At 37.2% G+C, this 14,555-nt stretch overlaps 2 protein-coding genes across 4 annotated transcripts in view; both read left to right on the plus strand.

Moving 5' to 3' along the window:
- The window catches only part of tlcd4a (TLC domain containing 4a), a 21,276-nt gene extending 15,395 nt beyond the window's left edge, over window positions 1-5,881 (plus strand). For both annotated transcript variants that reach the window (XM_084398314.1, XM_084398315.1), the window contains 2 exons: window positions 677-750; window positions 3,275-5,881. In XM_084398314.1, coding sequence (XP_084254440.1) covers window positions 677-750; window positions 3,275-3,590 — 390 coding nt within the window. In that variant the 3' untranslated portion in view covers window positions 3,591-5,881. The remainder of the gene's footprint in view (window positions 1-676; window positions 751-3,274) is intronic.
- A 307-nt stretch (window positions 5,882-6,188) lies between these two features.
- On the plus strand, window positions 6,189-11,246 carry hccsb (holocytochrome c synthase b). Of its 2 annotated transcripts, none has more exons than XM_084398512.1 (7): window positions 6,189-6,271; window positions 7,271-7,405; window positions 7,493-7,626; window positions 7,719-7,867; window positions 9,690-9,809; window positions 10,677-10,763; window positions 10,846-11,246. In XM_084398512.1, the coding sequence occupies exons 2-7, from the start codon at window positions 7,285-7,287 to the stop codon at window positions 11,042-11,044; spliced, it is 810 nt and encodes a 269-aa protein (XP_084254638.1). In that variant the 5' UTR covers window positions 6,189-6,271; window positions 7,271-7,284; the 3' UTR covers window positions 11,045-11,246. The 2 variants fall into 2 exon arrangements, with proteins under 2 accessions (XP_084254638.1, XP_084254639.1); XM_084398513.1 differs by having other exon boundaries at window positions 6,191-6,271; window positions 7,251-7,405.
- The last annotated feature ends 3,309 nt before the right edge of the window (window positions 11,247-14,555 follow it).

Raw genomic sequence — 14,555 nt, forward strand, 5'->3', positions numbered from 1 at the left:
ATATTTGGACTCAGACTGTGCCTGACAATATGTGGCTTATTTGAAATGCTGACTGTTATTATTGACAACAAAGTTTTGGTTTCTGATTTCATAATTAACTTTAATTTGTTAGATCTTGTTTCTGTTAACCTTTTACAGTAATTATTACAGGGACAAATATCAGTGATCTCAAAAAAAAAACTTGTTTGGCTCAGTATGACCGCACTTTTAAAGTCAGATGATTTATTTATGGACAATAGACATTCCTTTATGATGTATGACTTTAACAAGTCATAAATTTGGTATATTAACATAATTACTGTAATTATCATGAATCTATTATTTTTTACTCACAATGCAAGTAATTTATCACCTCTAGCCTACATATTCACTAAAAATAGCACGCTAAATATAGGCAGAAAATACTAAAAGGCATTATTTGATCTAAAAAATACATCCTGTATTAATAGAACAACAGTGTCCATGCAACCTCCTTTCTATGTTCTACTTTTTTTATATATATAATTTTTTATGTCTGTCAGAGTGAAGTATCATAACTCAACACCCAAGCAATTACTGTGGCACCTGACAGCAGGAGAGATTGGGACTGTTCATGGAGCTGATTCATGAGCCTGTGCCTTTCTATATAACTCGTGTCTGTGTCATTGTTTGTTTGTTCTTTGCCTTGTTTTTCCAGGGTCAAGGAATGTTGCCTTATTTTGCTAACTTCCGTCTGCTCGCGGAGTTTTCCACACCGTGTGTAAACCAACGGTAGGTATTTGGCTGATTAAAGTTCAAAATATTTTACAGGCAAACTTTTTAGTGTTGCCCACCATCTCTTAAAGCCATTAAAGACAACATAAAATCAGAGTTAACACCCTTTTAGTAAATGTTCCTGAATAAAAGTCGACTAGCCTAGTTGACTATTAGTCGTTCATTTAAGTCATTAGTCGATTAGTCAGGGGAGAAATACTAAACCATAATAATGAGCATTTAAAATATAAATTAAGAGCTCAAAGACGACACTGGCAAACATTGCATTAACTTTTCTGAGATCAGAACATAAACAAAATAATTGGCTTATAATATAAATAACCACCTAACGGAATTTAAGGAAACAAAATTTAAGTGTGGAATTTAATTTAAGAAAAATATTTCAGTGTGAAATTAACAACGAAAATACATATGCATTTGTAGGAGTTTCTCAAGGATTGGTTATAATTGTTATATTGGAATTACTACTTAATTAATGGATGCCCCTTTTTTTGTGCCCTTATCCCAGAGAAACACTTTGCACGGCCCTGTATACATTGGATTGATTTTAAGAACTTTAATATACTTCAGGGCTCCAGACTGCACCGGCAGGACTTTTATTCTTGGTTTGTAAAACCTTTTGAGAGGGAAATTCAAGCCTTCAAGTGCTTCACGCTTTTCCAACACTTTTTTAAAGTGATGACCAAAAACATTATTTGTTCATCTCTCAAAGATGGTCCCCATTTGCAAAACTAAAAGTTTCAAGATGTTGGAAAAACAAAACTTGGTGACAAATGCTTTTTTTTAATAATTTTGTTTTATAATTAAGACATGAAATTACCTCTAAAACCTGTAGATGGCGGCAGAGGAGCACTTATCGGCTTATTATAGCCATGTCCACTCCCTAATATTTTTTTTTTCACTCGTTTTGCTTTTAAATTTATATTTAGATATTATGAAATCCCTATTATAAAAAATCAAGAAATATTTTTTTGTCAAGGTTTGACACTTTTTGTACTGAAGTATGAAATAGGACAAGTCACGAAGTCTCACGAAAAACAAAAACCTCAAATTGTGCAGAATTACACAGAAAGCAAGCAAAGAGCGCTCCTTTTATAATCACTGTAGCTGTTGGTCAGTTCAGTATGATACTATAGATGGAACAGTGCTATAGAAGAACACTTTAATAAGAGTACAATATTTAAAATTTTCCCTATAAAAATGAGGTTGTTGTTAAAAGTTCATTTGATCTGCATCTCAACTCATGCTCAGTGCTTTACTGTCAAATGTTTTCCAAGAAAAAAACATGTGATATTATTAGTAACTGCACTTATTATGCAAAACAATAGTAATATTTTGATTAAATTGCCATTATGATTAAAGGGATAGTTCACCCAAAAATGAAAATTCTGTCAGTAATTACTCACCCTCATGTTGTTCCAACCCCGTAAGACCTTCGTTCATCTTCGGAACACAAATTAAGATATTTTTGATGAAATCTGAGAGCTGTCTCACTCCTCCATAGGCTTCTAAGGGATTGAAACTTGCCGGCCCAGAAAAGTTATTAAAGAGATCGTTAATATAGTCCAAGTGACTACAGTGGCTCAGCCTAGGCTCTGAGATCTGCACACAAAAACAATTGGTTTCACCAACCACTCAAAACCAAAACAAATAGTGTTCCAACCAATCACCGACAGGGGGAGGGTGTTGTGAGGTTTTGAGCCAGCTTCTTCTTCAGCTCCGACTTCGCGTGCAGCCGTGCACGAGCACAAAACCTCACAACACCCTCCCCCTGTTGGTGATTGGTTGGAACACTATTTGTTTTGGTTTTGAGTGGTTGGTGAAACCAATAGTTTTTGTGTGCAGATCTCAGAGCCTAGGCTGCCTACAGAGACGCGTTTTTTTGACGGCATGCTTATGGGGCGGGTAGCTAGCGGATCGTTAGGAAAGATTAGATGAATGTGATCTCTTTTTTTTGGGGCCTGAAATCACTGATACATCCTTTAAGGTTGAGCCACTGTAGTCACTTGGACTATTTTAACGATGTCTTTAATAACTTTTCTGAGCCGGCAAGTTTCAATCCCTTAGAAGCCTATGGAGGAGTGATCCAGCTCTCAGATTTAATCAAAAATATCTTAATTTGTGTTCCGAAGATGAACAAAGGTCTTACGGGGTTGGAACAACATGAGGGTGAGTAATTACTGACAGAATTTTCATTTTTGGGTGAACTATCCCTTTAACAATCCACCCTCAGCGCTACCAAATCAGGTGTGGTGCCACCATCTGAAGTGGCAGATGCCACTGCTCTCAAATGTTAGTCTGGAGCCCTGTACTTGAAGTGTGCACCAAGCAGCAGTAAAATACAAGTATCGGATCGGCATATTCACTGACTCGGATCGGGTGCACAAAAAACTTGTTTGGGACATCCCTAATGCTGTCTTTAATAAGAAATGACAGAAATGTTATTATGACAGTAATACAGTAAATAAGTTGACAGTAAATAAGTTTATAGCATGTCACTTTGCTCACCTGTGTTTTCCAGCTGGTTCTTTGAAGTGTTAGGTTACCCCAAAGTGTCCAAGCCCAACATGGCCAACGGGGTCCTGATGGCGGCTGTGTTTTTCCTGGTGCGGATCGCTGTCATGCCGGTATACTACAGCCGAATGTTCTCCGTGTACGGCACTGAGGCCTTCTACAGGGTCACCCTCGGTGGCCGTAGCGCCTGGATCTTCTCCAGCATCTGTCTGGACATCATGAACGTCATGTGGATGCATAAGATCGCCCGCGGCTGCTACAAAGTCCTGCGATCCAGCCGGAGGCTCAAACCCGAGATCCAGGAGAATGGAAAAACCGACTGAGCAAACGGGACATTCGAATTTTGTTCACAAACAGGGTCGTTGTCATACTGACGGTCTTCAAGGGAAGCGGACACTATTGCATGATAGTGACCGGTCGAGAATGAAAACCACCCCAGAGCAATATTTCCCAGAGTTAAGACCTGAAACTCTGACAAAGTGTCAAATAGAGATTCTAGTACACCAGAAAAGACTGGCCGCTCACTTTTATTTTGCGTTCGTTTTAAAAACTGTACACCTGACGTGCAAACGACGCACTGTACAAGACCACCGGCTGAACTGTATTTTACTGTACGTTTCTAATTTCAAACTGTGGGCAGGTAAACCACATTATTTATTCATCAAAGTTCAGTCCGTCTCCCTCAATCACTGTACTGTGCAAAGGGGCCAAGCGGTCAGAGTCACCCGATGTTCACGTTTACTTCAAAGCCGCGTATACTGACTGTGAACGTTTCATCCACACAACTGCACTGCACTAAACGAGGAAAATCAGCGACCGGGATCAGTGTACTCGAGACGAATCTCTTGGAAAATCCACCGTCATGCTGTACTTGCGATGTATGTATTAGATATTTTATCGGAGGAAATTATGGGACTGTTGAGATCTGACTTCTGTCGATGTGGTCAAATGTGGGTTTAAATAGCCAAATTATTTTATATGTATACCAGATATGAGCAGTGAACTCTTCTTATTGCGATTTACATTAATACGAAACTGTTTTAAGAATGAAATCGGTTTACACTCGCTCCAGATTCCGTTCGGATTCCGTTGTGTTTCCACGAAACAGACGTCAAGATTTGTTCGCACTGTACAGTCAATTGCATGCGGCAATGTTGTTCTCTGAATGTTTCCGTTGTACATAGAAATTTTATGGAACATACAATAATCATTTTAATTACGTTTGTGTACAGTATATTCGATTAATACTGACCTTAAATTATCGATTTAGATTTTTGGAAATGGGTTTTAAAAGGAAATTCGAAAGAGCTTTGGGTCGTGTAGCTCATGAATGTTCGAGAAGAGTTCTCGACGCCGGTGTCGATTAGTTTTCCTGCATCGTATCTAATTTATTGAACCAGTTTTACACTGGGAAGGCATGGTAATGTTTGTACGACATATTTATTATTTTTTAACAGAAAGATATAAAAATCGTCAATGTATCTGAGTAGATATACAGCATATGAGAGATTTCACAATACAGAGATACTTATATGAATCCGTTTTAAAATTCATAGTCACTAAGACAAATATAGTGTAGAATATTCATGCTGTACACACATGCATTCAGTGGCGGCACAGATGTGAGTGCATGAGTAGTTTTATTGATTTATGAAAGACAGCTAGAGATGGCTTACATCGATAATAACCATAGAAACGATTTGAAATCGGTTCTGTTTTTTTTTTTTTATTGAACTTGGTACTTGAATATTGAAATGCGTTGTTCTGAGAGACAGACCTATGAAGAATTGTCTTTTACTGGCACGAGTTATACAGGAATCCATGTTGTGATTTTTGCCTTTGCATTCAATCACTTAAAATGCCTTTTTGTTTTCTTCAATAAACATCTTTATTTACTACTTCTCGTGTCATTTTATACCACATGGTTCATTGTGTAGTCATGTAAGGGATGAATAATTATCACTTTGATTGTTTTATCTTTTTAGTTCTCACAAATGTTGCAACCAAAGGTCAAAAGTAAGAATGGCTGTTGGAAGTCTGTTCTCAATCTTGCATATTAAGCAAGCGAGTGGATACACACCTATTTTCTGCCTACAGATATGCATTATAACACTGTTCGAATATAATATGAAGCAAGCAAAGGAAAACAAGGGAAGACGGTTTATTCATTGTAATGACCTGTTGCAGATCTTTTCCAAGACGGGATTGATCTACGAATCTATGGACCATTAGATGTCATTCAAGAGTTTGTTTGTTTGTTGTTTTGCTAAGACAATATTGAATTGTACTTGTCCAATTCTGATGATTTTTGGGAAATCCTTTCAACACACAAAGGTCCAAACCCTCAGTATTCAGCATTTATTTTTGGTTTATAAATGTATATGCACAATATCATGACTGTATGTGTTTTTATTGCTGATACGTTCCATAATGTCAAAGGAAATTGTTACCATGTAACTGTTTACATATGTTCTTACAGTCGCCACAGGGATCATGTTCCCACATACATGCGGGAATGACACAAGTTATTTTTGAACATGTTTATTCTTTCACGTTAATTTGTCACATTATTCCATTTGCCTCAATAAAGCAATATGCTCACTTTGATCCATAATCATTTTGTATGTCCCTCCTTCTTCAGTTCAGTTTGTAGGCTTATGCCTTCCCTATTTATCATTTAATTAATGTGTTTCTTTTTTTTTTACAACAAAATCATAGTTTTAGTGCACTAGAAAGCAAAGAGAACGGAGATTGCTTTTAAAGATTTCACATATTTCTTATTAATGTAAGTACTGTAATCAAAAAATATGTTTCATGAAAAAAAAATGTTAAATGAATAAAAATGTTTTCCTCTTTGAAAAGTGTATCATAGACATTGGCTAATTAATATTCATGAGCTACGTCTTCGTCCCGCCCCGCGCGCATTGCATGCTGGGTGAAACGGAAGTAGTGGTGCACGTTGACATTGCAGAGCGTCCGAGCCACACATAAGAGCCACAGAAAGGTGAGTTATTCTCTCACATCTGTAGACCTTCAGGAATCGAGATTGTAATGTGAAGATATTTAAAAAGCTGGTTGTTATAATGGAGTTTGTAGTGGAATATGTGTTCAGTTATATTGTTACATGACTGTATGGATGATGTTATATAACTTATTTTGTAACTCTTACATTTTAGGATTTGTCTCTTAAAGATCACTTTTAAGAATAGTGAAAGGTGTAATAGTTCAACCGAAACAACATTGTAATATTGTTCTGAATGTGTATGACAGAATATTTACGATGTTATTTTACAAACTATGAAACTGAATGGTGACCAGCTCCAAAAATGACAATAAAAAGCTCTATAATGGTTCATACCATTTGTGCCATATATTCCAAGTCATCTGAAACATTATGATAGCTTTGCATGATGGATAGATATTTTGCCTATATTCAAATATGACACATCAAACTCTCACATGAGGTTTGACATAAATGATTCCAAATGTCACTTCTTTTCATAACTAAAAACAACACCAAATTTGATGCACATATTAAAACCCCACAAATTAGACTTAAGAGCAGAAGATTGAATATGATCAAATTGACTATTTTATGGAAACTGTATGGTCCTTTTTTTTTGTCAGAAGAAAGTATACAGCTGTGGAACAACATGAGAATGAATAAACAATTAATTTAATTTGTGTGTACATGTTTGTGAACTATTCCAATAAAGGTGTAGTTCACCTAATAATAATTATCTTTAGTCATCATTTACTCACCTTCAAGTTGTTCCAAACCTGTACGAACTTCTTTCTTCTGCCGAACACAAAAGAAGATACTTTGAAGAATGTTGGTAATCAAACAGTTGATGGACCCCATTGACTTGGAAGTCAATGTGAACTGTCCCTTTAACATCATTCAGCAATAGGCTATATTTTTAAATATTTAAAGTCATGTGATATCGATTTTGAACAGCATAACACAAGTAATGATGCAACAGGGTGTCCTTGATCTCTTCAGCACTGGTGTTTGTCATGGGTGCATCCGTATCCAGTCTTGCCCCCGATATCCGGGCAGAGTCTGCAATGTCAGCGGCTCATTTTGGTGGGGCGACCCCACCCCCTGGCTGTCCCATGCATCAAGAGATCCCTAAAAGTGAGTCATACTCCATCTGTTATCATGAGCTGTATATCAGAGGACTGTATGTAGGCTAATAATTTGTAATGTGCGATATAAACCCAGGCTCTCCTCCTCCTGAGTGCCCGATGCATCAGGCTCAGACGACTCCAGCCAGCCCAGCACACCAGGAGAGAGCGTACGAGTTTGTCGAATGTCCCATGAGAGCTTCTGAAGGAGCCATCGATCCCACAAATATGGTGAGCTGGGCACTTCCCTGAATAAGATGATGCTCTTTTTGATTTTTGTTTTTGGCTTGTGTGTGTTAATGTTGCTTTTCTGTGTACCACAGATGCCCCCTCCAAACCAGGTGCCCGCCCCGGACCAGCCTTTCCCTTTGTCCATCAAAAGAGAGGAGTCTAAAATCCCTCGAGCAGACTCGGAACAGAACTGGGTCTATCCTTCTGAACAGATGTTCTGGAATGCCATGCTGCGGAAGGGGTGAGTTTCGGCGTGCTGTACTATGTACAAAAGTATACGCTTGTATAAAGATTCCTAAATCCATGTTTTACATCCATACATTCTTTTCATGATTTGGAGAACTGATATGTCATTTGGCTTAGTTTCAGGAAGTCTGTGAGTGCTGTAACTTGATTACCCAGATAGAAAATATTGTACATTATTCTCCAATGTCAAGAAAGAGACAACAACAGTGGTTTTGCATGAGCTAGGGCGTATGCACTACCGTTCAAATGTTTGGGGTCAGTAAGATTTATTTTAATGTTGTAATGTTAGAAGTCTCTTATGCTTATATAAGATTATAACACAATGCTGCATTTATTTGATGAAATATACAGTAAAACTGTATTTAAAATACAATTTAAAATTTTACAAAAAATTTACAATTTTTTACAATTTAAAATAATATATTATATTTTAAAATATTAATTTAATTTATTTAAAATAATTTATTGTGATTGCAAAGCTGCCTTTAGTCTAGTATTCAGTGTCATCACATAATTCTTCAGAAATCATTCTAATAATCTATCAGTTTTGATCAATTTAATATATCCTTGGTGAATAATAATTTACAAAAAAAGTGGAAAAAAATAAAATTTTATATATATAATTTATAAAAAAAAATATTGTTATTTAATTATTATTCATAAATTATATATATATATATATGTATATATGTGTGTGTGTGTGTGTGTGTGTGTATATAAAATATGTATATATGTGTGTAAAATGTAAAAAAATCTTAACCAACAATAACAACAGCCTTAATGTCAGGAGTGTGCCTATGATTCTTTAAAAATGCTGTCTATGAAGGGAGCACACTAAGTTTTGGAACAGAGCTATTGTTTAAAGGGATACTCCACTTTTTTTAGAAATAGACTAATTTTACAACTCCCCCAGAGTTAAACAGTTGAGTTTTACCGTTTTCGAATCCATTCAGCCGATCTCTGGGTCTGGGGGTCCCACTTTTAGCATAGCTTAGCATAATGAATTGAACCGGACAGGACCATTAGCATCTTTAAAAAAAATGACCAAAGAGTTTCGATATTTTTCCTATTTAAAACTTGACTCTTCTGTAGTTACATCGTGTACTAAGACCGACGGAAAATGTAAAATTGCGATTTTCTAGGCTGATATGGCTAGGAACTATACTCTCATTCCTGCGTAATAATCAAGAAACTTTGCTGCCGTACCATGAGTGCAGCAGGCGTAATGATATGACGCAGTGCCTGAAAATAGGTCTAATAGGTTAGACAAACTTAGTCCCGGTCACGTTGGAAGTTACTGAGCTGGGGACTATTTTCAGGCGCTGCGTCATATCATTACGCCTGCTGCACCCATGGTACGGCAGCAAAGTTTCTTGATTATTACGCAGGAATGAGAGTATAGTTCCTGGCCATATCAGCCAAGAAAATCGCAACTTTTCATTTTCCGTCGGTCTTAGTACACGATGTAACTACAGAAGAGTCAAGTTTTAAATAGGAAAAATATCGAAACTCTTCGGTCATTTTTTTGAGAGAGATGCTGATGGTCTTGTCCGATTCAATGATCTATGCTAAGCTATGCTGAAAGTGGTACCGCCAGACCCGGAGATCGGCTGAATGGATTCGAAAACGGTAAAACTCAACTGTTTAACTCTGTGGGAGTTGTAAAATGAGCCTATTTCCAAAAAAAGTGGAGTATCCCTTTAAGGTACTTTGCAGACAAGACATGCTCATGCTCTTTTTTTGTTGTTGTTGTTGTTGTTGTTGTTGTTGTCATGAATTACTGTTAATAGCTAATTGCTATTTTGTTGTTTTGCTAGGTGGCGCTGGAAGGATGACAGTCTTGATCCCAAAGACATGTCCAATATAATCAAGATCCACAATCGTAACAACGATCAAGCCTGGCAGGAAATCCTGAAGTGGGAAGCCCTTCATGCCAGGTGACTACAACACAACTCTCATTTCCACATGATCAGTGATGAAATCACTTTACTGTATGATTCAGAGAGCAAAGTTTTGTTTTATTAAAAAGAAGTTAATACATTTATTCAGCAAGGATGCATTCAACTGATCAATAGTGACACTAAAGACATTTATAATTTTACAAAAGATTTCAATTTCAAATGAATGCTGTTCTTTTGAACTTTATATTCATCAAAGAATCTTAAAAAAATATATCACAGGAATAAATTATATTTCAAAATATTAAAATCGAAAACTACGAAAGCTTGTTTGCGGCACGGAATAGAAAATAAAAAAGATAATTATGACTTTTTAAATCTCACAATTCTGACTTTTTTTCCTCGCAATTCAAAGTTTACATCTCAAAATTCTGAGAAAAGAAGTCATAAACTCGAGATAAAAACTCAAAATGACAAAAGGCAACTGACTTTTTATCTCACAATTCTGACTTTGTTTCTCATAATTGTGAGATGTAAACTTTGAATTGCTAAAAAAAAATTATTCCATGGCGGAAATAGGGAATATTTAACAATATCAGTGTTTTTGCTGTAGTTTTGATCAAATAAATGCAGCCTTGGTGAGTATAACAGACTTTGTGCTGTATTACAATGTGTTCCAATGCCGTTTTTATATTGTTAACACAAATAAAAGCTGCATCATCACCTCTGCAGCCCTGTTGCTGCCAGATAATCGAGGTGATAATATTGTGTTAGTCGCCTTCTGTTTGTCATTTGATGGTCACTGGCAGTGTGATCTGCTTTGTTTTTACAAACTGCCAAGTATGCAAGAATGATCACAGCGCCCTAGACTACTGTTAGTTTCAAACACATGTTTGTTTCTGGCAGCGAGTGTCCATGCGGTCCATCTCTGAAGAGATTCGGGGGCAAAGCCAAGGAGTTTTCACCCAGAGCCAGAATACGTCACTGGATGGGGTGAGATATAAAAGTGAATCTTTCTCATGTTGTTTAATACACTGCAGAGTGCTTGATTTCTCTCTGCTAACTTTCTCTGTAGATATGAATTGCCGTTCGACCGACACGATTGGATTGTAGATCGGTGCGGAAAGGAAGTCCGCTATGTCATTGACTACTACGACGGGGAAATCGATAAAGACACCTACCAGTTCTCCATCCTGGACGTGCGTCCGGCCATCGATTCTATGGGGGCCGTCTGGGATCGGATGAAGGTGGCCTGGTGGCGCTGGACATCGTAGAATCCATCCTAACACAGTTTTAGCATTTCTGCACCACTATAAGACATTGGTACCAAAATACTAGAAATTCAACGTTCTCTGAGATTGGTTGTTGCTCAACTTTCTTTGAGTTCTGACTTTAACATTTATTGCACATTGAGAAAATTACAGGTTGTTAATATCCTCTGCTGGAGAGCAAAATAAATCAGTTTTTTTTTCTGCTGATGAAGTTTCTGAATTCATCGTTGGCAATCATCTCTTTTTCTACTTTTTGAGTGATGGTTATTAAATTGAAAGTTTGCTATCTGATCTTACCCAGAGGTCAAACATATCTGCTGGCTGTTTTTCTCTTTCAAAGGCTAGTTATTGAGTGTTTTAGTTCATATGCAGAGCGATTGGCAGCTGTTAGTGTTTGTATCTTGGCCAAACGGTTTGGTGGTCTTTGCTCATGAATTGATCTGATGAATCATATAAAATATTGGCTTTTTTATATTAAAAGCCCATGTTCAGCTCTTCCATATTCATCCTGCTATCAGGTTCAGTTTTAAAATGATGTCTTTTCTCATACCTGATGTTATTTATTTTGCGTGAACTGCTTTTTTGTCTGTGTGTATGCTAATGTGTTGCTGAATGTGCTCTTTGAGTGACTGTTCCTGAAAAAATTGTATCTCTAAACACAATTTGTAACTCATTTCTATTGTTTTAAATCTGACCTTTACCAACAATTCCAAGAAGTAAATCAACAGTGTTCAAATACACATTTCTCATTGTTTTGCTTCTACCACTTTCCAGATCACACCGGCAGGTGGTGCACTTTCCTCAGAAAATGCCATTTCTTTCATTATTGTTAATCGGTGATGGTTTAATACTGATAATTTCCAAAGTCACCTATAATTTATAAGAGTTAAGGATGAAATTTAAGTTACTATTTAACTTTTTTTTAAGTTTCCTATGAAATAATCATGAACCTTTGGTTTGTTTGTGGAGTTCACCGAAATTTAGGTCAGTCAGTCAGTCAGCACTTGCAGACTGCCTTCACGTGCTATCGGGAATTTCCTACTTCCCACTTCTCAAGTCGCGGTTACGAGTTCATCTCATTCAAGTGCTTTGTTGTCGGAAAGAACAGGAACCATGGAGGACAGGTTTATTCAATACGCCATTTGAATTAATTATTTTGATATCAAGTATCACATTGCATTTTTGCATGGTGCGACTATAGGGGTCACTGGATAATTTATATTTGTATTAAATATGATGCACTTGCATTTTTTACGTCTATCTTTAAATAATACTGTAGCTGAACTAACATTTACCCTGGTTTCACGGACAAGAGACTAAAATGCATGTTTGAGCTGTTTCAACTGAAAGCAACTTGCACGCACATATCTTGTGCGAAGTGACATTGTTCAAGTGATAATGCAAGTGACATTGTTTTGTCTCAAGATCCACACCAGTGATAAGGCATTTTTATAAAATGTACTTAAATGTCCTAATTGAACTAAGGCCTAATCCTGTCTTAATCTTGTTTGTGAAACCGAGCCATAGTGTGTTTAAGTCAGTGTATATAAAAAAAAAAACCTTAATTTGGACCCTTTGGGCTTTCTGTAGTCCAATGTATACTGACATGTCTGACAGTTTTATATTACAACGAGTCATTCATTTTTAAGTTGGTTTAGGGGTTAGCATGATGCTACATTGAGCATTTCTGAGATAAGTAGTTAGATTTGCCAATGCCTAAAACTACAGGCTTCTAATCTAGACTGGATTAAAATATATATGTGACCACATTTAGAATTATATTAACAAGGTCAAAGAACACACAATATTTTTTCCCAACAGTTATTATTGTTAGTTGTGCTTTTGCATCTGGTATTACAGACCTCCTTGAATCCTTTGCCCATAGTAAAATACAGATAGAAACAAAAACAGCAGCTTCAGATGATGTCACTTGGTGTTTAACAGTATATTTACCCTAAAGGTGATGAAGTCAATCCTGTGAGAGCTTTTTGAAGCCCCAAGAGGAGAAGCAGAGGTTCCTCATATCTGTGAGTAGGTGTGGGAAAGAAATCTACACTCGCGGCCCAGAATAACCTCATCCTCTGGGTATAAGTTTCCATCTCTCCGTCCTTTACAGATGTGAATCTGACTTTGCTGAGTTTTAAGAGCAGTTTTAATTGTGACTCATCTCTCAGCAGTCCAGCGTTATTAGACTATGATTACGCTATATTTTGGGGTCCATTGAGTTCATTTTGCCGCCCTGGTCTTTTGAATAATGTATGTGTGGCGACAAAGATACTGTATGTTTGTATTTGTTTTTTTTGTCAGGGCTTCTGTTTGGCAGGGAACCAGACAAGCCCCTTGTAGTGCACAGAACAGATATACAAACAGCCCGTGGCAGTCGAGTCTGGCGGGGGGATTCAAACCCCCTGCAATCCCTCCAGTCTGTTTCATTTACATACCAAAAGATGCCCAGCTGTGCCAAGAACCAGGCCTTGTCTAGATTGCAGAACTGTAACATTAACTATGGGAAGGAGTAACAGTTGGAAAGTTTCTAGCTAGCGGGTCAGTGGTGGTCCTGACCTGACATGGACGTTCAGATTTTGGCTGATGTGTTTGCTATTGTATTGATTGCAAATGCTGTTGGAAAAGCTTGTGGTTTGCCGATTCAGTCCCACTTACTGTATTTTAAAGGCTCAGTTATGACGAACTTGTCTAAAAGTGACCAGTTAGAAGATAAATGCATGAAGCCTAAGTTCATCGTATAAAGAGTTCGTGTCTCTTCAGAAAATTTGGACTAAACCGCTCAATTCATATGGATTAGTTTTACGATCTCTTTATGAACTTTTCTAAGGGTCAAAGTGGTAGTTGCGTAGCTGTCAATGGAGGCTCTCAGATTTCATCAAAAAGATCTTTATTTGTGTTCCGAAGATGAACGAAAGTCTTACGTGTTTGGGACGACATGAGGGTGGTTATTGACAGAATTAACATTTTTGGGTGTACTGTTCCTTTAAAGGGATACTCCACTTTTTTTGGAAATAGGCTCATTTTACAACTCCCCCAGAGTTAAACAGTTGAGTTTTACCGTTTTCGAATCCATTCAGCCGATCTCTGGGTCTGGGGGTCCCACTTTTAGCATAGCTTAGCATAATGAATTGAACTGGACAAGACCATTAGCATCTCTCTCAAATGATATGACACAGCACATGCCGCCTGATAATAGGCTACTGAGCTGGGGACTATTATCAGGTGCTGCGTCATATCATTACGCCTGCTTCACCCATGGTACTGCAGCAAAGTTTCTTGATTATTATGCAGGAATGATAGTATAGTTCCTAGCCATATCAGCCTAGAAAATCGCAACTTTTCATTTTCTGTCGGTCTTAGTACACAGTGTAACTACAGAAGAGTCAAGTTTTAAATAGGAAAAATATTGAAACTCTTTGTTCATAATTTTTGAGAGAGATGCTAATGGTCTTGTCCGGTTCAATTCATTATGCTAAGCTATGCTAAAAGTGGGACCCCCCAGACCCGG

This window comes from Rutilus rutilus (assembly GCF_951802725.1).
Source record: "Rutilus rutilus genome assembly, chromosome: 24".
Lineage (NCBI taxonomy): Eukaryota > Metazoa > Chordata > Actinopteri > Cypriniformes > Leuciscidae > Rutilus > Rutilus rutilus.